We start from the raw sequence: 24,232 nt of genomic DNA, 5'->3' as shown, positions 1-24,232 counted from the left end.
TTCGAAACAAGGTGTATGATTGACAAAAACTGTACGTGGCGTATGATTGCAAAGAGAATAAAAGATTGCAAAATGTTTCAAGTTAGGACTTTTATTGATAAACATACATGTTCAAGAACCCAAGTTTTTCCTCACCATAGACAGGCAAACAAAAAGGTGTTGGGTGGTTTTCTGGCTGAGTTAATGTTTTTGAATGGCAGGGTATATCGGGGACATGAAATTATGACTGACATGAATGCTCGGTTCAAGATTAGTATATCATATTCTCAAGCTTGGAGAGCCAAATGTTATGCCTTGGAATTGTTGAGGGGGTCGCCAGAAGCATCGTTTGCCCAACTGCCGGCTTATTGTCACAATTTAAAGCTGAAAAATCCTGGGTCGGTAACTCATATCAAAACAGATAGAGATGGACGCTTTGAGTTGCTGTTTATCACCATTGGTGCTACGGTTAGTAAATCAATATAATTTTGTTGACTCATTTTTGTTAGTTACATGCATTTCACATTTAAATGATTATATTTCTTGTGTATATTATTTTGTAGATTCGTTCGTTTATTACTTGCATGCGCCCAGTTATTATAGTTGACGGAGCACATTTGAAAGGTCGATACCTTGGAGTAAACTTATTAGCAGTAGCCATGGATGCTAACAATGGGATATTGCCAATAGCTTACGGGGTTGGCAAATCTGAAACCTCTGATTCATGGACATGGTTTATGGGGCATCTTAGGGATTGCATAGGTCCTATTAGCAATCTGACAATCATATCCGATAGGGCAAACTCAATTGACAACGCTGTTAGAAGGTGTTTCCCAGATGCTTTTCATGGACTTTGTGGTGTTCATTTGTATAGAAATCTAAAATCAAGGTCTGCTGGTATAAAAAAGCACAAATGGACATACTGGAAGGCTGTAAAAGCTTATCGGGAAGTGGATTTCAATAAGCATATAAATTGTTTAAGACGTGTTTTGCCTCAGTGTGCTCAAACACTAGAAGATGTCGGGTTTGAAAGATGGTCAAGAGTACATCAACTTGGAGCAAGATATGGTTTCATGACGTCTAATAGTGCAGAATCAATCAACGCTCTAAGTCGTCATTCCCGGAAATTACCCATTACTATGTTAATGGAGTTTTTTCGAGCCTCTATTCAACAGTGGTACTACAAGAAAAGAAACCATGCAGGTATTATTTCTTTGAATTCGTAACTTATCATATTTATATATTTTACTAAGTATTGTTTATTTAAATTTACAGGAACATTGGAACATCGTGTTACACCATGGACTGAAAAAAGATAACGAAACGTGTTGTGAAGTCAACGTCATGGAGAGTTGAACCATGTTCAAACACTTTGTTTCAAGTACTGGATAATAACTTAAATGGGCTAGTCGATCTAAATGCAAAGACGTGTAGTTGTATGAAATGGCAAACATCTGGTTATCCGTGTGGCCATGTTATAAAAGTTGCTCTTCATTTAAACCAAGATGATTCAAGCGCATACGCTATGGATTGCTACACTACAGAAGTTTATCGACAGACTTATGCCGAGATTGTCTACCCTATTCCACATCCTTCTGAGTGGGACATACCAGATGACTTACAAACAGTTTTGCCACCAGCCATGGACAGAAGGCTACCTGGCCGACCAAAAAGTCACGATCGTATACCGTCTAAGGGTGAAGAGAAGAAGAGATCGACATGTAGTCGGTGCAAGGAAAGTGGTCATACAAGGTTGACATGTGGATCACCAGTGCCATCAAAATCATCTTTTCCTCTACCAAAATATGGATCCTCATCAAAATCCAAAGCTCATATGGTGTCAAGCAAAAGGCAATCATCTTTAAAATCCCAATCACGATTGGCTTCACCTTTTGAGACTGTTAACTTAGGTGATTTTTAAATGCAAACGTTGTATTATGTGGATTTTATGTGTGAACTTTTAACATTTTCAGTTGAATTAATGACTCAGGCCAACCATTTTGACTTAACCAACTCTTGTTATTCAGTTGTTATCACTATTAGGCATGCATTTGACTATCGCAACACGGAAAATACAATCGCAACGCGAAATGAAAATCCCAACATGAAAATCGCAATGCGGAAATGAAAATCGCAACGAGAGAATCGCAATGCGAAATGAAAATCGCAATGCGAAATGAAAATCGCAATGCGAAATGAAAATCGCAACGACAGAATCGCAATGCGAAATTAAAATCGCAATGCGAAATGAAAATCGCAACGAAAGAATCGCAATGCGAAATGAAAATCGCAACGAAAGAATCGCAACGAAAGAATCGCAATGCGAAATGAAAATCGCAACGAAAGAATCGCAATGCGAAATGAAAATCGCAATGCGAAATGAAAATCGCAACGAGATAATCGCAATGCGAAATTATAAACGCATTGCGATTTTCATTTCCGCATTGCGATTTTCATTTCGCATTGCGATTCTCTCGTTGCGATTTTCATTTCGCATTGCGATTTTCATTTCGCATTGCGATAGTCATTTTTGCCTTCAACATAATGCAGATTGAAATCAACAAAATCAACCATTACATTTCAATCAATTAAACAAGCACAAATAAGAATTATGTTCGCATCAATTACACAAATCAACTTTTACAAATCATCTTTTACAAATCAATTAAACAATCAAAAAATAAGCAATAATTCTTATTTCCGATCATCTACTATTGAATCAACTTTTACAAATCAATTAAACAATCAAAAAACAATCAATTAAACTATTGAATCAACTTTTGCAGCTCGACATCATTTTCACGCAGTTCACTTCTGAGATTAACCTGCAGAAACCAAACATTTGTTCAAACAACACTTTCTACACATCTAAAACCTACAAACAGCAAATTATTGAATTCTAGTTACTTAACCAAACATTTTCAAACCAAAAGTATATAAACTTACCAATTGTTTATGGACATTTTTATAACGCGGAAGCAGGTAGGCAGCGTCTCGTATATATCGATTTAGCCATATAATGCCGAAACCACAAGCCTACTGCAGCTTTATCTCTATCGGTGGGAGGTAGATACTTGATGCTTCCCGTCGTCAAACGCTCCAACGCCAAGCATACGAGAGGACCACAATCTCCTCTGGCTCCGCTCGTTTGTTGTGGCGCGGTCTCGTCTCTAATAACTGTAATATTGAGCTTCTTTGGCTTCTTGTTTCCAGAACGAGTCCAATAATTGATCGCATCCAAGAATTTAGCCAAATGAGAGCTCCATCCCTTAATAACATCTCTTAAATCAGCCAATGATATGTAATTTATCATGCTGTCATACACTATTGTCTTAAGGGATGGGAGCTGAAGCTCGACGAGAATCCAATGTTTACGTTCCAAAACAGGGATAAACACCTGCAATCATAAGTAATAATTCATTCATTTGCGCACTTATTTCATAAAACCTTTAAACTCAATCTAAAATAAATACTAACCTTATCGACCTCCCACCATGCAGGATAAAGTTTAGCTTGTCCATTGCCCAAATCAAATGATTCATCTCGTGCATTCTTCAAGTGAACGGCGTGAAAAGACGTCGGCATTATTGTATATCGTATATTTTTATTTTTCTTAAGTTTTCTTATTATTAGAAGACGTGTCACCCACGCATCGATATGCTGTTTTACAAAAAAAGACATATATTAGTGACTTACATAAATTTTAAAAAAAAATTAATCAAATTGAAATATAAGAAAAATATAAGACTTACCCCCCCATCGAAATAGCCATTGTCTTCGACCCCTAATAATACGCCCCACCAAGGCCGTTCAAGCAACAAAAAGATATCATCGGTGAGCTTGCATATGTCAGTGAAACACCCCTTGCTCCGCTCATGTAGATAAAAATCAACTGCGGTCTTAGCCCAAAGGGTGTTATCCAAAATTGTGTCCGGTAGTTGTTCCCTCTCCTCTTCAGATACCGGTATGGTACTGGCCGGTAACTCATACGAGAGCCAACTTGAATCCATCATGTCCGGCACGTCAGAGGGTTTCTCAAGAAGCCTACATATGACGCCATGTGAATCGGGCTCTTGAATGGTGGGAGGGACCTCTTCAATGATGACAGTGGCCTCTTGAACGGTGGGAGGGGACTCTCGAGGAATGATATGGGGGGCCTCTTCAACGATAGGAGTGGACTCTTGAGGGATGACAGGCGAGTCGGGCTTCTTCTTGCGGTGTCTTCGCACTATTGGGGTGTACGGAGACTTAATAGCACGTGCACGCTGTCTGATGCGTGAACTCCGTCGTGCAAGCATAACCCGACGTAAAGCATCCACTCTATCGGGCCGCTAAATAATTAAATACAAAAATCAGTAAATAAACAGACATGATATTTAAACAGTGAAAACAAAGACAAATATGTTTCAAACTTGCATTGTATTCACCCAAGTCATTATTCTATCATAGTTCACAAAATGCATCAGATAACAAAGAAAATATGTTTCAAACTAATACCCTGAAGTTAGTATTTATCTTTGTTTTGTCTATTGGTTGAAGTAATGCAATCCATTCAAGTTTCAATTTGCAGAAGAAGAAATAGTTTACTTTCGCAACACGAAACTTAAATCGCAACGCGAAACCAAAATCGCAACGCGAAATGAAAATCGCAACGACAGAATCGCAATGCGAAATGAAAATCGCAACGAAAGAATCGCAACGCGAAATGAAAATCGCAATGCGATTTTGGTTTCGCGTTGCGATCTTGTCGTTGCGATTTTGGTTTCGCGTTGCGATTCTGTCGTTGCGATTTTCATTTCGCGTTGCGATTTTGGTTTCGCGTTGCGATTTTAAGTTTCGTGTTGCGAAAGTAAACTATTTCTTCTTCTGCAAATTGAAACTTTCAACCAAAAGACAAAACAAAGACAAATACTATTTCACAGTGTTAAAGAATACACAGTTTAGCAGAATTGGCAGCAACCGAACAAATTTACTTTCAACCAAAAGACAAAACAAAGACAAATACTATTTCACAGTGTTAAAGAATACACAGTTTAGCAGAATTGGCAGCAACCGAACAAATTTACTTTCAACCAAAAGACAAAACAAAGACAAATACTATTTCACAGTGTTAAAGAATACACAGTTTAGCAGAATTGGCATCAACCGAACAAATTTACTTTCAACCAAAAGACAAAACAAAGACAAATATATTTCACAGTGTTAAAGAATACACAGTTTAGCAGAATTGGCAGCAACCGAACAAATTTACTTTCAACCAAAAGACAAAACAAAGACAAATACTATTTCACAGTGTTAAAGAATACACAGTTTAGCAGAATTGGCAGCAACCGAATAAATTTACTAAGCAATCTAAGTGAAATGGCTAATCTAAGTGAAATTACGAGTAAATTTATCATTAAGTTAAATATGGAAAATCTTAAACTTACCTCGTTGCGTAGAGTATGAACCTCATTCTGCAACGATACTATCATCTCACGTAGAGCGGCAACCTCACCACGTAAAGTTGACACCTCCACACGCCATGCACCATCGTTATCGCGTAGAGTACCGATCTCCTCACGCAAGGCATTGACCTCATCACGTAACTCCCTTGACTCATCCCGTTGAGGTGGAGGTGGAGAACAGGGAGATAGGAGTCGTGGCATCTTTGCCGGTCGCCTATCATGAGGTGATGGTGGAGAAGAGGCTCGATGATGTGACGGGATAGGTGATGGCTCTCGTTCTAGAGGTGTATAGTCGGTTCGATCGGGTGATGGCTCTAGGTGAGGTGATGGCTCTCGAATTGGAGGAAGTGGATGCTGCTCATCATCCGTGCCATCAAAAAAATTCTGACTAGCTTGCCACCAATCAGTGGCAAGCTCTTCCTCCGTGGGTGTCAGTCTTTGTAATGGAATGTTGGCCTCCTAAAATATAAAAACTCAAACAAAGTTAAACGTCTACTATTAATAACTTGTTTATATATTATATGAAAGTATTTGTGTTAACTTACATTATTTATTGTGGCATATGGTATTAAGTCTTCCCAATCCAACAGAGTTTTCCTCTTCCAGGAAATAGCCCTGGGAATATCATTTGACGTTTTTATTGCATATGTACGCATGCTGGGGAAAGCCTCGAATATCCAAATCTACAAACAATATAATAACAAAATTAGTAATTGTTAAATAATTAATTATAATTTTAGAAACATTATATAGAAATTCTTACCTTAAAGGCCCAAACAAAGCCTGACAAAGTGTATTTGGACCCATCGCCCCGCAAACTTTTGCGGTCATCAAAGGCAGACGACAACTTAGTCCAGGTAGCTTTCCATATATACGAACCCCACGGAAACAGATTCCATGCATTCAGGTCCTCTACCAATATTATTAGCTCCCGATGAATAGGTTGTCTGGCCTCTCTGCCTAAAAAGCCGGCATACACAAGTAGTAGAAGGCATACTCGGACAACATCGACGTCTTCCATCCGAGTGAAACCAGCTTTCTTATTAAATAATTTCTTCAGGTCGTCAACATGTAGGTTCGGCTTCTCCATTGACTCATCCGGAAAAACCCGGGATAACCATGATGGGCGGGCGATATGACGAGTGTACCGGCCTACATCATCGTGTCCGAATCGTAGACCAGTGATTAAGCAGAACTCCTTCCGCCCAAAGCAAGTATACGCTGGTGGAAAATGAAACCATATCTCTTCCTCACCACGTTGTATACTGTCGGGTAGATTTGATGTCATGGTCTGAAGCCACAAATGGGTCAAATTAGCATCTCCACCCGGATGCTGTACTCTCAGCCATGGCCCGAAGCAGGTTTCCTCAAACAATTGTCTTTGAGCAAGTGAAAGCTTCTTTGCAATTGTAGTGGCCAGGCTGACTTTATTTCTCAAGGTCAATTGAGCCGAAAAAAATTTCTACAAAAACAATAAACATACCAAGTTAGATATACCAAAAACTACACTGTGAAGATATACCAAAAACAATAAACATAAAAAGTAGTAGTTTATTCTTGAAACTAAAATTTGCAACACTGTTTTGTCTTTTGGTTGAAATGAAAATCGCAACGAGAGAATCGCAACGCGAAATGAAAATCGCAATGCGATTTTGGTTTCGCGTTGCGATTCTCTCGTTGCGATTTTCATTTCGCGTTGCGATTCTCTCGTTGCGACAGTCATTCTCTCGTTGCGATTTTCATTTATCTCGTTGCGACTCTTCTGCAAATTGAAACTTGAATGGATTGCATTACTTCAACCAAAAGACAGAACAAAGACAAAGACAAATACTAACTTGAAAATCGCAACGAGAGAATAGCAACGCGAAATGAAAATCGCAACGACAGAATCGTAACGCGAAATGAAATCTAAGTGAAATGGTTAATCTATTATTGAAATGACCAGTAAACTTATCATCAGTTTCAATATGAAAAACCTACAATAATGCAAACATTTCAAAATAAAAATAATTAAAAAAACTAACCCTCGGAGGTTGATTTTCCATTTCTGAATATTGTGAGGGATTTCTGACCGTGAATGGTTGTGAGGGATTTCGCCGGAGATGGGGACGGAAATCTTCGGAGATGGGGACGGATTTCTTCGCCGTAGAGAGTGAGAGATGGAGATGGGACTGAGTTGTGATTTTAGGTTTTAGGTTATGAGTTGCGATTACGGGATTTTGTCTTAATATTCTTTTTGTAATTTGAAAATAAAATACGCGTAGCGATTATAATGGCGCTTTAAATATCGCGTTGCGATTTACGGATACGCGTTGCGATTTTATGTATTATCGTTGCGATTTACGGATACGCGTTGCGATATACGGATACGCATTGCGATTTACCCATACGCGTTGCGATTTACGGATACACGTTGCGATTTACGGATACGCGTTGCGATTTATGTGTTCGCGTTGCGATTTTCATATTCGCGTTGCGATTATGGAAAATCGCAATGCGAATTTGTACTATCGCATCGCGATTTTCAAGAATCGCGTTGCGATTTTGGAAACTGATTTGCGATTCTGGAAACTGATTTGCGATTCTGGGGATCGCGTTGCGATTTTTATTTCGCGTTGCGATTTTGTTGGTCATTTTGGCAAATCCAAAAAAAATTGGTTAAAATCGTATATTATAACTTTTTTTTGGTCACTGAGGCGATTTTCTCTTTTTTTAATCTTGTACCGTTTACATATTTTAAATTTAACACTGAAGATCAATAAAATTGTAGTCATGTAAGACAAAAAAAATAATTTTCTATTTTGAAATTTTAACCTTGAATTCAGAATTGAGAATCTGATTAATGTTTACGTATTTTTCGTAAATTTCTCTGGTTTAATAGAAGAATTTTGATAGTACTATAATTGGATTCCAATAATTAAAATCGAACTGAATCGGTGGATAAAAAGTAAGAGTTCCAAATCTACACGTACGGGTAGCATGGGTAAAACTTGAGGCTACCTCTTAAGTTGTCCAGTCTCCGTCTCCGATGAATATTGCGTTCCAAGCGGAGGGATGTATGTTTCATGGTGAGTATTCTCTCTTTATTCTTTTCGGCTTTTGATTCATCACCGTGTGCAAGATCTGCCCACTTCAAATTCCAATTTTTAGATGGTTGAAAACTACTCTCTTCTTTTTTGTTTTAAAAGTATTTTGTCCAGAGCTACTAGAAAATGGATCAGTTATTTTTTTATCTTCACTTTGGCCGTTTCCTTTCAGGAATGGCCTCGAGAGCATCTTTCTTTTCTTTTCTTTTCTGTCTCCCTGGTCCCTGGTTTCATTTGATGAGCATCTCCTCCTTTCTTTCTTCATACGGACACGGCTGCCGTGTGGTTGGTTCTCTTAAGGAAAATTAGTTTGGTTAAAACCACGAATTACAAATCGTAGCTAGGAGATCTGAGGGCTTTTTGTCATGACATGCTGTGTTCTTGCGTTATTTGTGTAATCGGCTTATAATTCTCCCCCAAATGATTAACTAGCAGACTAGCAGTAGTTTAGTTTAGGTAAATAATTGTGGTTTGTTGGTATTGTTCTCTGCTTGACTACAGTTTACAAGTAATTGATGGGTGCTACTTGGCCTGTAATATGCTCCTTGGCCTGTAATATGCTCCATGGAGTCGGACTTTGTGATTAATAGTTGTTGAAGTTGTTTTAATTGCTTCATTTATTTTTTTGGTGATCATTTAATTCCACTTCCAAGTGTTTCTCATGGTTGTGCCATATGTGTTTGTTCCGTCTATATGACCATCTTCGTCTTCTTCAATTACTGTTGTCTGTAAGCCAGGCCTTTCAATGTTCTGTTTCTTCTAATCCCGGCTTGCAATTTATGCGATTTCGTAACCCTTAATGCTTCACCTTGTTATCATCGAGTTAGGAAGTTTTTTTTTTTTTTGGGGGGGGGTGGTAGGGGGTTTAATCTGATGTCGCATGCGATGAGAATCATTGCATCAGGTAGTTTCCTTGATCTTCATTTTGAAACTCCATTGTTGGTTCTGCCTACCTGTTCGTGTTTTTGTCTATTCCTGAACCTGTGTATTCGCCTTTGTGAAAATTATAAGCTTTACCACCATAAAAGACCACATCTATCATTAATGTTTCAGCTAGTGATTGGCTTTTTTCCTTTATGAAATTTGTGGTGAAACGTTTTAGATGCTGTCTGGATTATTAGATTAGTTGTATGCTATGAATATTCTTACACTGGTTACAAAATAACTGATTATAACTATAAACAGCCTCGCTATCTAATTTTATGGTTTTTCAGGTTCAGTAAATATGTTTTAAACTAGAGTTTCTTCCAACACGAATGCAATCCACTATTCGATTGTGGTTTTCTTTTTTTCCCCAATGATTTGAATCTTGTCTTGAATATGTGACGACTTACTCGGGTTTGTGATTTTCGACTACAGTATAGAAAAGTTTATGCTACTTCTGCTGTTGCTGTCATTGTTATTGCAATAGTGGCCTATATGGCATGTTCTATAGAATTGCTTGGTTAAGACTTTTAAGGAATACACATGCGGTTTACAGTTGGTCTGATGGTATCTCCGTGTATTATATTTCTTGTGTTGCATTTTACCAATACAATAGCATCCAAGATTCCTATGAACATATATTCCCGTTCATATGCAAGCTGCAATTGCATGCCAATAAAGCTAAAGCACAGTATTTTGTAAACAGAAGAGAAAAGCCAAAAACTGAGAAATAAAAGTAGCTCTCTCTGCCCCTCTCATTAACAGATTCTGTTGATCAGACTGCATCGTTGATGGAGAAAAAGACTGACACACTACTGGAGTAAACTTCTCGACCCCCAATTAACCGAAATGGAAAGAAACATACAAAGTTCCCTAAACAAGGTATCATTTGTATCGATCACCATAGCCACACTTATTACCATATCCCTCTTCCTTCAAACACCAAAAACAAGCATCTCACCTATCACTCCCCAAAAGCCTCGCTTGAGGTTCCCTAACTCCACCTGTGACTCTACCCCTCGCCACTACCTTCCTCTTTCCAAAAAGAATGATCGGCTCTGGTCCTCCAAATCTTGGATGACTCAGGTCTCATCCTTTACTCAGTTCTTCACCCAACTGAACCATATGGGACTCCTAAAGAAGCGCTCCAAGGTCCTCTGTGTCTCTGCTGGAGCCGGCCACGAGGTCATGGCTCTATCTAAAATGGGTCTTGAGGATGTCATAGGTGTTGAACTGATAGAATCCTTGCCTTTGGTTAGCAGAGCCAATCCACATAATCTTCCCTTCTTTGATGGGGCTTTCGATGTTGCCTTTTCCGGTCATTTGATGGAGGCCTTGTATCCTATGCGGTATGCAGGGGAGATGGAAAGGTCAGTCAGAAAAGGCGGACTGTGTGTAGTGGCTGTGGATGAATGTGGTGAGGAGGAAGTCAAGGAGATTGTTAGATTGTTTAGGCAGTCTTGGCTTCTCGGTTCGTCCAATGTGACCTTGAATGGAAGGAGAGTAACAAGGATTATAATGAGACATACAGCTACTGATTAATCAGGTTCTTCATTTTTTTAAACACAGCAGTGGTTTGTAATTTGTATGTCTTATTGGACTCTTATTTTTTAAATGTAGTATTGGATTCATGTTAATTGGTGTATATCAGTATATTTGAAAATGACAAACGTAGATGTAATCTTAGGAAAGATTGTAGCTACTCTTTTCTTCCTAGTTTTGCATTGATTTAAAGTGTCTGTGTTAGCCATGGATGGAAGTCATGTAACTAGCTTTTAATTACCAAGTCATGTAACTAGTTTTTATGGTAATTAATGCAGCAATATCCCGGGAGGGATATGCTTGATGAATGCAACTTAAAATGTTAACTTTTTAACATTTTCAGTTGAACTGAAAATATTACGAAGAAGACCAACCGAAAATATTATGAAGAATGTGTGCAATCGAAAAATGTTAAGAAGAAGTTAACATTAGGTTGCATCCAGTCCTTTCTCTGTTGTTCCTTAACCTTTAAATTAGGTTGCTTACGGTGGTAGATCATCCGTCTGACGAAGTTCGGGGTTTACTCAACGTTGATTTAGGTCATCCGGTAACGGTTTAATCACCTTTGTAACCAAAAGAGAGAGAAATTAGGATGCCGCTTGATGTATGGTGTGAGATTTGTGGTTGAAGTTGTTGGAAAGCGATGGATTAGGGTTAGTGGGGATAATTGTTTTTTTCTTTTAAAAAAATCTCATACAATTTTAAATTTTTGTTTTGCATTTCTTTATCAGCTATTTTTATCTTAAAATTTTATGGATTTGTTTATTAACGTAAATTATGCCTTCGTATCCATCCTAAGCAGAAGATTCAGGGCAGAAGATTGAACTGGTGTTCAAAATAATTTATATAATATTTCTATGCTGATAACTATTCTTGAAATAATTTTTTAAAAGAAATTAATTTTCACTTCCAACATAATTACAATAAACTCTAGTTCGGATAATTATATTGATTAATTATTTTGAATACTTAAGCCCATGATAAAGTTTAAATTATATTGTTTTATATTTGACTTTAAAGGTATGTAAACCTTAATTTAAAAAAAATCAATTAAATTCTCTACTAAAAACAAATTCAATTGAACATTTTACAATTAAAAAATTTAATTAAAATTTTAATTAATGAAAATTATCTATAATTATTATTATTATGTTGACATGATCTTCAACGATGTGAATATGATGACCCACTTGTAATAATTGAAATGACAGAAAATTTTAAATTATTTAAAAAAACAAATTATTAAACAATTTCATCTCCTTCTTCTATCTTACATCTCATTGCTCCCAAAATTTCATCTCCTTGATATTAAATCCAATTTAAATCTGAATCTGATTTATTCATTTTCGTAATTGTTGATATTCGATGTTAGTATCTCAAGTGCACGCGATGGAATCGCCGAACTATGTATCGGCTTCGCACGAGCTGGACTCGTTTCAAAGGCAAGTTGCCGACAGATTTCATGACTTATCTTCTGTGCCTTCCGATGATTTGCTTTCTCTTCATTCGCTTCGAAAGTTGCTCGACGTTTTCCTTAGTTGTCAAGAGGAATTTCGGGTCATCCTTTTTAACAACAAAGCTCAACTGACCAAACCTCCCCTGGACCGTTTGATTGCCGAATTTTAGTAGCGTAGTGTTAAGGCCCTTGATGTTTGTAATGAGGTTCGAGATGGAATAGAACAGATCAGGCAATGGCAGAAGATGTTAGAAATTGTGCTTTTCGCTTTGGGTGATGGTAATCTTAATAATAACGGTGGTGAAAGCTGCTTTCGGAGAAGTCTAGGAGAAGGGCAAATTCGTCGCGCAAAAAAGGCGTTGATAGATTTAGCCATTTTGATGCTTGACGAGACAGATTCCGGTCAAGCTTTGGCTTATCGGAATCGTTCCTTTGGAAGAAACAATCACGGCAGCAGTCACTCCAAGGATTATCCTCATCGTTCTTTGGGTCATTTCAGGTCGTTGTCTTGGAGTGTTTCAAGGTCTTGGTCTGCGGCTAGGCAGCTCCAGGCCATAGGGAACAACTTGACTGTGCCACGAGGGAATGAGGTTGTGGCTACCAATGGACTTGCAATTCCTGTTTACACAATGAGCTGTGTTCTGTTGTCTGTAATGTGGGCGTTGGTGGCTGCAATTCCATGCCAGGATCGCGGTTTACAAGTTAATTTTTATGTGCCCAAGAAGTTTCCATGGCGGCTCCGATACTTTCTGATAAAGAAGCGGTGACGGGTTAATGAACGTTGCTTTTGTTGAATAATCAAACCTAGAAAGCTCTAGATTCGATGAAGAACAAAAGAGAATGAATAGGGGAAGGTGGCGGCAGCAGTAGGGTTCTTAGGAATTATTTTATGTGCTGGAAACAATGTAAGAAACAAGATTAAAACAAGGAAAATATAAATGAATTGCAAATAAAGTAAGATAATCAAGAAATCAAAACATCTCCCTGAACGGTGAAGATGATTGATGGCGTGGATGGATATATGAAAAATCGATGGATAATGTCCTATCGAGCCCTCCTAGTCGCAATGAAAAGGCAAACACGATAATATGACTCTAATCAACCCTCCTAATCGCAATGAAAAGGCAAATTGGAGTGTGAAAATTAATCTCCCTCACAAGAACTTGAAAGAACTCAAGGAGAAGAAGCTTCAAAGGCACAAGGCAATCAACACTTGCAAAAATCAACTCTCGTTGTATTATTAATCAAAGAAATCTTTTTTACAAAATTGAATGAAGCCTCCTTTATATAGGGGTTGAGTTCTAAATGTACTAAATAACTAAATAATAAAATAACAATAAACTAAACATGTCTTAACTCTAATTCCTAATAAAATAATAATAACTAAATATATTGTTTTAACCCAACCTTAATTCCTAATAAAATAATAAATCTGATCCTAAAAGATAATTATTCATTCTATATTAAATTATATTACAAATAATCAATATAAATATTGAAAATTCGTAATATTTACAAAATTACGTATTAATCCCGTGTAGGATTTCCTGCATGCACCGTCTTCAATAAAATGAATATATCTTGAGTTCCCGATATCGGATTGATACGATTCAAGAACCGTTAGAAAGATAAGAGATATATGGTCGTATCGCTAGAAGACATCTTGACCAAATAAGATCAGGATACCATTCAAAAAGTCATCGCAAGTATGCTTATGTTCTGATCTTCTTTTCCAATGCTTGGACGAGTGGATCATTTGGAATAGTTATTATTTCTTCCTTTGATGTGAGCCTTGTGATGCATGTATCATCCTCCCTTTCTTCAAAAAGATTTGACCTTGAATCTGAAACATTAAAGGGAGAAACATTAGAATCGTTTAATGATTCATTCACATTATACTTACCGAATAGATATGCTTTGAATCTTCGAGACTTTGTTCTTCTAATAGGTTCGAGTAGAAACATTAGTCCAAAGAAGCATGTATTATGGACCCTGGTGCATGTATCATTCCCCCACTCCTCAAAAGGGTTCATCCTCGAATATGAAAATCCAAAAGAAAGAGAATTAGATGTGTTGAAAGAAAAACTTGTGAAACATTTACCAGGATCAATGTGATGTGTCTTTATGCGTTTTAGTCGAGGTTTCTTCTTTTTAGGAACTGATTTCTTGTAGTCTTGAAATCCTCTTTTTCATACAAGTCTTGTAATATGATGTTTAGGTTGAAATTCAACATGACGCCGACCACTGTTGGCTTTATGTATGATTGCTTCAGATAATTTCCCCATGGTTTTATTCTTATGTGGTGAGAATGAGTGTTTAAAAACCATGTTAATTGGTTTGTTAAAGTAATCCCTTAAGTCTCCTAAGTGTGGTTCATGAATTAAGAATTTTCGAGAGGAGATTTGTGGACTGTAAAACCTGTTTAGTTGGCAAGTAAACTCAAATACAAGATAAAACTCATTAGAAGCACTTTTAAAAGTATGGGTAGAAATATAAAAAATATCCGAGTTATTGTGATATACATCTTTGATATGTTCAATTCTCGGCAAAGTAGTATGTGTTTGATAGGTAAGAGTATACCTTCGTGGTAGTGCATCGTCGACTGTGTTTTGCTTACCTCAGGTTGTTACGTACTTAAAGGAGTTGTGTTTAATATGGATGAAAACTTCACGAGCCTTACCTTGTAAAAAGGAGAAGAAATATGTTACAATGTCATTAAAATGAGTAATAAAATACTTACCTTTGGACTCCCGTAAATCGTGACTCTTCATTGATATGGCATAGTGATTAGGGTTTTTAGGTGGTAACCCATCAGGAGGGTCACCTAACATTATTCGACAACTCTTAGCGATGGAAGATGGTGTGGGCCAGTCTCGTGCTGCTTTTACTTTTTCATCATTTACATGGATTTCCTGTGCACGAACTATAAAGCCTGTGGAGTTGTTCAAATCATGTTTCATCGTTAAGATGGCGTCTGGACTAGGGCTTTCGTAGATGTAGCCTTTTCGTAAAAAATCTAACTCTTTGGTTTCTTCAATATTGTATGTTTGACGAGGTATGATGGAACCTTGAATTAGATTGGTTTGGTGTTGTTTTCTTCTTTTCGGTGGTAATTCTTTAGGTGGATCACCTAACACTTCTTGAAAATCCTGTAACAAAGATGAAAACACACTAGGCAAATCCTTGTTAATGTTAGAAATCGAAACAATTGATTCCCTAAAGTGAACAAGGATGGAAGGTTGTTTGTAAAGAAGGTTCTCTCTCAATTCTTTTGTGATCACACATTGATTTTGAGTCACTCTTTTCTTCTCACATTTAGGTTCACCACCCATGGGTCATTATTCTTTTGGCTTTTGTAACTAGTGACCTCTTTTGATTTTGCCTCTTTCTCATCTTTTTCTTTTTTTGCTTTCCCTACCTCCTCACAAATTATCATTTAATCTTTAGGGGCTGGAAGTGTGTCATTCTTTGCTGGTCGTTCTTTCTCATTGTCAAGTTTGTCATCTCTTGGTTTTTTTATAGAAGATGGAGTAGAAGATAAGGAAGGATATGAAGGATTACCTTCATAAGAGGATGAAGTACCTTCGTAATGTTCTCTGACTCGGAATCTCCTTTGGATTTGTGATTCGATTGACATTGCTTTCTTTAGTGTATCTTCAAGGTTTCCATACCCATGAAGGTCAAGAAGATCAGTTATGTTTGAGTTCAAGCCGAAGATGAATCTTGACACGGTGACCTCTTCTTTTTCGGTTATGTTAGCTCTATTGAGCAAGGACTGCATCTCCTTGTAGTAGTCTTGAACTGAACTTCTACCTTGCCGAAGTCGATGTAGTTGTAGTTTAACTTCTCGTGTATAATGTGTTGGTAGGAATCACTTCCTTATGATTTGTTTGAGGTCCGTCCAAGAAGTGATCGTTGGAATTTGGAAGTTCTGGATCTTTTTCCTTGTTTGCATCCACCAAGTTCGAGCATATCCTTCGAATTGCATGTTGATAAGGGAACTTGTTTAGCTTGAGGGTAGTCATGGTATACGAACGTGAGATCAACTTTTCCTTCCCAATTGATGTACCTATCCGAATCGTTGTCTCTTTTGAAAGACGGGATCATGAACTTTGGTTTTGCAAAGAGTTCGGGTGCTTGAAAACGTGGTTGTTCTCGCCTGGGTACCAAAAGTTCAGAATTGTTTGTTCTTGGATTTTGGTTTAATAGATCTAGTTGTGGTTCTTGTCGTTCTCTCACAGTATTGGTAACTTCATCAAATCTTTCAACTTGAGTCTTAAGTCGTGCAAGTGTGGCTAATATAGCCGTAAGTGTCTTGTTGTTATTGTCTTCCATCCTGAAATCATAACACTCAAAAGAAAATTTTAAAATAAAATAAAAATAAAAGAAAGAAAATTCAACAAAGCAAGAAACCTCACAAGTCACTTCAAGAAAGTAACACAACGAGAGGCAAGTAAGCCGATCTTGTACTCTTTAAAACTCACTTTACCAATTAGTCTTCCACAGTTCGTATCGGAGTTTGACTACTAGCAAAGGCGATAAGAAAAACCTAAAAGCTCTAAGAGGCCAAACAAGGGTTATACTTCAAGAGAACGAGAATGCAAAGAAGGAAGAAGTATGCAAACTCTTTAGTCCTACTAACACAATAAATATAATGTGTTAGATAATGCAAAAGAACAATAAAAGGAAAAACAAAAGAACCTAAAGCACTAAGAATCAAAGAAAAAAAAGAACCAACCCAGAAACCTAGAAAATGTTGAATGAACTTGAGCAACGTTTTTGAGGGGGTTACCGGTGTCCGAAAATTTTGGAAAAATTCTTGAATGTCTTTTGACGCGTCAAGAAACTACATGTCAAATTTTAGAACAAAATACCTTCAGTAGTATCCAGTAGACTCTGTTGAATGGTGAGTTCTCAAATAATCTGTTTTTCTTGATCGCTTTGTTCGAAGGTATTCTTGATCTCCAAAAAATCTTATTTTTTGTGTAAATGATCTTAAATATATGAAGTTGCAATCTGAAAATTTTCACCACGAGAATCATGCTGTATAAATTTTAAGAAATTCGACAAGATCCTAGACCGAATCAGCCGATGAAACTTGAAGGATGTATTTGAAGGCTCTAATGAACTCCGATTTAGATGAATTTTGGACTGGAGATTTCTATTAGGATGAATATGATATCTGGAGAAAATCAACCCCAAATACCTTCGTTTGCAATTTTTTGAAGTTTTGGCATTTTTGTTTTTTTTTGCCTTTTTTGTTTTTTTTTGTTTTTTTTGAAAAAATAGCAAACTAACAAGAATGATTTGAATATAAATTGAAATTAAATAACAAGAACCTGAAACGATGAATCTTCTCTGAACTAACTCCGTTGGGATACCTTGAAGGTTTTGTGTGCAAGATTGCTTGCTTCTTTCCAAGAATCGGCCCAAATCTGATACCAATTGATAGGGAAGCGGTGACGGGTTAATGAACGTTGCTCTTGCAGTAATAGGGTTCTTAGGGATTCTTTTATGTGCTAGAAACAAGGTAAGAAACAAGATTAGAACAAGATAAAGAAAAAGATAAAGGAATTGCAAATAAAGTATGATAACCAAGAAATCAAAATATCTCCCTTATGAAGGTGAACGGTGAAGATGATTAATGGCGTGGATATATATGTGAAAAATCGATGGATAATGTCCTATCGAGCCCTCCTAGTCGCAATGAAAAGGCAAACACGATAATATGACTCTAACCAACCTCCTAGTCGCAATGAAAAGGTAAATTGGAGTGTGAAGATTAATCTCCCTCACAAGAACTTTAAAGAACTCAAGGAAAAGAAGCTTCGAAGGCACAAGGCAATCAGCACTTGCAAAAAATAACTTTCGTTGTATTATTAATCAAAGAAATCTTTTTTACAAAGTTGAATGAACTCTACTTTATATAGGGGTTGAATTCTAAAGGTCCTAAATAACTAAAGAATAAAATAACAATAAACTAAACATGTCTTAACTCTAATTCCTAATAAAATAATAATAACTAAATATATTGTTTTAACCCAATGTTAATTCCTAATAAAATAATAAATCTGATCCTAAAAGATAATTATTTATCCTATAAGATAATTATTCATCGTAAAAGATAATTATTCATCCTAAAAGTTCTTGTGAACTGTTGAGGGAGATTTATCAAGTTGAGAAGTGTTCGCGATTGTTGGGTGAACTTGTCGACTCTGTTCAGTTTCTGTTGAGCAAGGAGACGGAAGTGGAGGTTAGGCAGAGAGCGAAGGAATTGAGCAACTTTTGCGAAGCAATGAAGGAAGGTTTAGAACCATTGGAAAGGCAAGTTAGGGAGGTGTTTCATAGGATCGTTCGGAGCCGAACTGATGGTCTTGACTCTTTTGGAAGGGGACACAATCCCGAATAAAACACTGTTGGTGGGTCGGGTTTGGTTTAAATTTTAAGTGTCAAATGTGCAACTTCCAAATATGTTTTGATTTTGGCTTGGACGGAACTCCATCATGGAAAAGGAGATGAAGTTGGATAAGGAATGGAGGAGGACTTCGAGGCATGCGCCACGAAAATCTGAAAAATGAAAAAAGGGTATGGAGGAAAACAAAAGGATGAATTTCTTATGTCTTAAATTTGTGTTGTTATGTCTTATGTGTAATCAATTAATTTCTCAGTAAATTTGCATATTGTTTCTGTAGATGATTTTTTGTTCAAAAATTTGTCTATTTCTCAGTGTTATATACCTTTTGGGCGTCTTTGTTAATACTCAGCGCTTAGCTACAATAATAAGATGAACGCTTATGAATGAATGTTCATTTTTTTGCCAAGTTTTTGGCCAAAATTGTATCTACGGTATGAAATGCAAATTTTTGTATGATGGTTTCTTCATGAAAACACTATCTATTTGCTCTATCGAGCTTATACCTAGTGTTTGCAAGGCTTGAGTTGAGTTGATTTTATCATTATCTCTAGCATTTTGAACATCTGATACTTCTTTAAAGCAGAAATGGTCATTTCTGGTTTGCTTTCTACCCCGCTGTCGAGTAGGATTGTTGAGAAAATTTTGGTTGTGGCATTTCATCTTGGTTGAAGTCCTTGGACCAACTCTTGCCGTGCACTCGTATTTGTGGCCCTTGTCTGGAGAGAGTTGCAGGACATCAACTCGGTCTGTGCAAGCAGAATTTTATTGTCCAGTGGTGAGTAATGCAACGTGTCACGTTTGCTGAATCCAGTAGTGGAGCGATGATGATTGATTTTAGTGTTGGATGTGTGTGGTTTAGACATCTGTAGTCTTATAGCAAGAGCTACTGTAACTATTGTGGAAGGGGACTCACTGTCCCATTTGTTGATAATATGCATGGTAGGTGGAACATAACATGTGCATTCTCGAGATGGAGCATATTTAACCCCTTTTGCTACCCCACAACTCTGCTCCTTGCAACGCTTCAAAGGTTGTATAAACCCTCAACTTTTATCACTAGAAGCTCCTTGTTTTATGTATCCACTGGTAATTTTTTTTGGCCAAGATTATAAATTTGGTTTCTTGATGCCCAAGACTTTAGTTGAAGAATATATGTAGTTGCCAATCCTGGTAAGTAGGCCACATGGTGTGTGCTTTTCATGTGGCCTTGAAAATAAAGACCCCCACTTATCCTCCCCCCATATGTTTAGACTTTCAGATTAAACAGAAATCTCATTGGATTAATCAAATTCTTTTCTTGGCTTTTGCTGCATCTGATCCACCCTTTTTTTTATAGGATTAGGCATTAGTAACTAATTTCCCTGTCATGTCAAGATAACATTCAAAAACAATGGCTTACCAGCCGTCAACTCTAAAGCAAATTTCTCAACTTTGTACCATGTTCGGAAGGGATATCTCAGCCTGAGGTGCTTAATGTTAATTGGAGTCATGTTTGCACTCCTGAGCCAGATAGAGGAGTAGGGATTAAAGTCCTTCAAGGGTGGGGGGGGGGGAAAGCTTGCATTATTATGCTTATTAGGAACATTATGGCTAATCAGATTGCATGGGAGAATAATTATGGATAGATGTGAAATTTTATGGGAGTGATACAAACTTTTAAGATATTATATTAAAGTTTAAAGAACTATAATTTTTTTAAATAAAATATTGAATTATTAGTGAAAATATAAAATAAATAAATAATATATTAATTTGAAATTTCTTCCGACACCTACTTGATCCATCTCATTACATGAGTACATTCTCAAGTTTGATTTTATTTTACAGGTGTCAGTGAACCGAAATGCCAGCTGGTATTGGAGTCCTGAAATTGAGGGTGGAAGTTGCTGGCATTTTTTCTCATAGTGGGAATAATTTGGCAATTACTAAAATTTGGAACGCAACAAGAAGCAGATGAGCAAAACAGACTTATTTTTCTATATAATTTTAATTTAATTATTGATATTTTTATATTATTTGGTTTATTCAAATTGAAGAACACAAACATATCGGGAAAACAAATGTTTTAATTTAATTTATTTCATTTTCGAGGTCAAATTTCGAAATATAAATCTGAAAATTATTTTAAAAAATTAATATCATATATTGCTAGATTAAATTATAGTTGAACTATATTAATGTTTCACTCATATATATTTATATAAATTCAGTATTTAGGAAAATTTTACAACAATTATTTTTACTGTAGAAGTTATTTAGTATTTAGGAAAATTTTACAACGCTAGATGAGCGGCGATGAATATCAATAAATTAATCTATAAAACGTTAAAATTATAAAGTACTCAAGTATAATTATATTTTAGTTGAAAATCTAATTGTAATTTTAAATAAATTACTATTTAAATCTAACTATAATAAAAATAAGATTAAAAAATATTATAATTTATTTAAAATTACAATTAGATTTTCAACTAAAATATAATTATATTTGAATATTTTATAATTTTAACGTTTTATAGAATAATTTAAAGGTATTTATTGTTAGGGAGAAAAAAAAGAAGGTAAAAGTTACAATTAGATTTTCAACTAAAATATAATTATATTTGAATATTTTATAATTTTAACGTTTTATAGAATAATTTAAAGGTATTTATTGTTAGGGAGAAAAAAAAGAAGGTAAAAGTTGAAAAAGGTTAGCAAATGATTCCAAAGTAGGGTCTGGAATAGAGATGGACATTCCATGGCTTAGCCTTTCACACGCGCACAAATATAAATCTTATCGTCCACTTTAACCTACCTACTTTACCGTCAAAATCACTCATTTTTTTTATAAATAAATTTACAACAAAATTTAACTGCCACTCCTTTTGGGAATGTCTCAGGAAGGGTGAGTTAATATATGGCTAATATATGATATTATTATATACATTAAAAGATATTTAATAAATTTGGTTTAGTGTTACTGGAAATGTTGAGTAATAATAATATAGTAGGTCTAAATCATTAAGAAATATTAAAAAATTTAGCAACCGGCAAACTTAGCTTGTCTGTTTATGTCGATACTTTATAAAAATATATCGATTCACATCAATATAACAGGAAAAAATATGACAAAATCGGTCACGAAAAGACAAAACCGGTAAAGCGCTACCGGATATATTGCAAGTATCGCTACTTTAATATAAATATCGACACATAGTGAATTTAAAGGAGAAGCAGTTTTAGCGCCTGTAAAGTGTCGATTCTTTATAAATATGTATCGATCCACAACGATATAACATGTAAAAATATGACAACCGGTAAAAAGATATTGAATATATTGAAAGTGTCGATACTTTAATATAAGTATCGACACATAGTGAATTTAAAGGAGAAGCAGTTTTAACGCCTATAAAGTGTCGATTCTTTATAAATATGTATCGATCCACAACGATATAACAGGTAAAAATATGACAAAACCGGTCAGGAAAAGAAAAAACCGATAAAGAGATACCGGATATATTGAAAGTGTCAATACTTTAATATAAGTATCGACACATTGTGAATTTAAAGGAGAAGCAGTTTTAGCTCCTATAAAGTGTCGATTCTTTATAAAAATATATCGATCCATAACGATATAAAAGGTAAAATATGATAAAACCGGTCTCTAAATGATAAAACCGGTAAAGCGCTACCAAATATATTGAAAGTGTTGATACTTTAATAAGTACGCGTAATAAAGTATTGATACTTTCAAAGAAATAGGTAATTATACTATCGAAAGTATCGACACATGACATAAAAGTATCGACACTTTTGTAGTTGTATCGATTAAATAGAAATTACATATCCGGTGAAAATATAAAGGGCATAGTTAAATATCCTCTGAAAAATAGATAGAACGGACGAGTTTTTGAAATCGAAGCGTAATTGTTACTGCATTTCAGAAGGCGTTTCTAAAGCGAAGTTTGTTTGTTTGTTGCTGTAGTCGAATCGAAAAGTACGTTGTCAAAACCCTAGTTTTTTATTATTACAGTAATCGAAAATAAGATTTTTATGTGTTGTTTGGGATTTTCTAAGTAAAGAAGCATTTGGGATCGATTACAGGTAGAAAGTGATATTCTAGGTAAAATATAAATATCGATACTTTTATTAAATATTATAGATAGAAAATGATATTATAGGTTGTATAAATGTGCCGATACTTGGAGTATTAAGTGTTCCCATTGGTTTGAAGGAAATAGGGATTAGGGTTTTTGGGTTTGATTTGGGGATTTCGAATTGAAGCCAAGAAGGATTTGGGACCGATTATATAATATTATAGGTAGAAAATAAATATGGATACTTGTATATAATATTATACGTAGAAAATGATATTTTAGGTTGTATAAATGTGCCGACACATTTTGTAGTGGCCATTCAAATTCTTTTGAAGAAAACCGTTTTACCACAAGAGTAGTTATCTATATTTGTATATTGAATAAAGTGTATGTAACAAGTATTTGATTTGATTTGTGTAAACTGATATATGAAGGAAAAATGGAGTCAATGGGTGGAAATATTGTTGGTGGCGCAGATGAATTTGAAATTGAGTCCGAGACTCGAAAGCAACCAAAGGGTTGATATATGTACTTCTAGTAAGTATCAATGTCTTTTTGTTATTATTGTTGAAATGGTAATTGGATTAAAGTATTTAAGAACTTTAAATTGATGACAAATTTTAAATGTTGACAGTATGATCGAATGCAAAAGGATGAAGGAATGTGGCAAACACATCGGTTCGATATGTAAATTAAAATTGACATTGAGTATTATTTAGCGTTAATGTTTTGATTAAAAAAATGTTTATGCTTAATATTAGGTGAGAAATGATGTGTTGGAGAAATGAAATTCGATGAGTGATGCTGAGAAATAACCTTACATCGCATAGTCAAATATGGATAGTGAAGAATACAAAGAATGAAGAAAAGCACATGAAAAGAAGGTATTCATTAAACTTGTAAATACGTTGATACAAAATATATAAGAACTATAACATTATATATTGTTAAAAAATGTAGGAAGTGTCGACAAGGTGCAACATTAAAAGGGTGATTTCATTAATTATACACCTTAAGGAGAAGGGTCAGTTGAATGTGATGGGAGAAATGAGGTTTAGATCGTTGGTAAGAGTAAGGGATCGACCTATTCGGAGGGAATTATATCAATCTTTGATGGCACAATTTGATGTCAAACAATGTATTGCTAAATATGGTGATTTTTCATTTCCTCTCGGGATCTCATGTGCTGCAGCCGTCTTGGGGGTAGGAAATGAAGGCAAAAGTGTTGTAGAAGTCTCTAAGAGTAAAGACTGGAAAGCACTTGCCTCCAAATATGGTTTGAAGCAGAAGGTGACATATGCTGA

The 24,232-nt window shown here is 35.8% G+C and overlaps 2 protein-coding genes and 1 long non-coding RNA gene across 3 annotated transcripts; all 3 read left to right on the top strand.

Moving 5' to 3' along the window:
* Positions 1-8,360: 8,360 nt before the first annotated feature.
* Positions 8,361-9,128, top strand: LOC120199073. The gene is made up of 2 exons (XR_005523418.1): positions 8,361-8,494; positions 8,685-9,128. It is a non-coding gene; the product is annotated as an uncharacterized LOC120199073 (long non-coding RNA).
* Positions 9,129-9,860: 732 nt separating this feature from the next.
* Positions 9,861-11,073, top strand: LOC120199072. Its single transcript, XM_039200279.1, has 2 exons — positions 9,861-10,173; positions 10,279-11,073. Exon 2 carries the CDS (start codon positions 10,286-10,288, stop codon positions 10,976-10,978), a length of 693 nt encoding a protein of 230 aa, XP_039056210.1. The 5' UTR covers positions 9,861-10,173; positions 10,279-10,285; the 3' UTR covers positions 10,979-11,073.
* A 1,274-nt stretch (positions 11,074-12,347) lies between these two features.
* Positions 12,348-18,903, top strand: LOC120199021. Its single transcript, XM_039200239.1, is given in 2 exon segments — positions 12,348-13,135; positions 18,559-18,903. Coding segments are annotated over 2 exon segments (1,053 nt in total). The 5' UTR covers positions 12,348-12,367; the 3' UTR covers positions 18,844-18,903.
* Positions 18,904-24,232: the final 5,329 nt, after the last annotated feature.

Source organism: Hibiscus syriacus, unplaced genomic scaffold, assembly GCF_006381635.1.
Source record: "Hibiscus syriacus cultivar Baekdansim isolate YM2019G1 unplaced genomic scaffold, ASM638163v2 tig00005294_pilon, whole genome shotgun sequence".
NCBI classification, from domain to species: domain Eukaryota; kingdom Viridiplantae; phylum Streptophyta; class Magnoliopsida; order Malvales; family Malvaceae; genus Hibiscus; species Hibiscus syriacus.
Note: the sequence above shows the minus strand (reverse complement) of the source record. Positions and strands in the feature narration are given on the sequence as shown.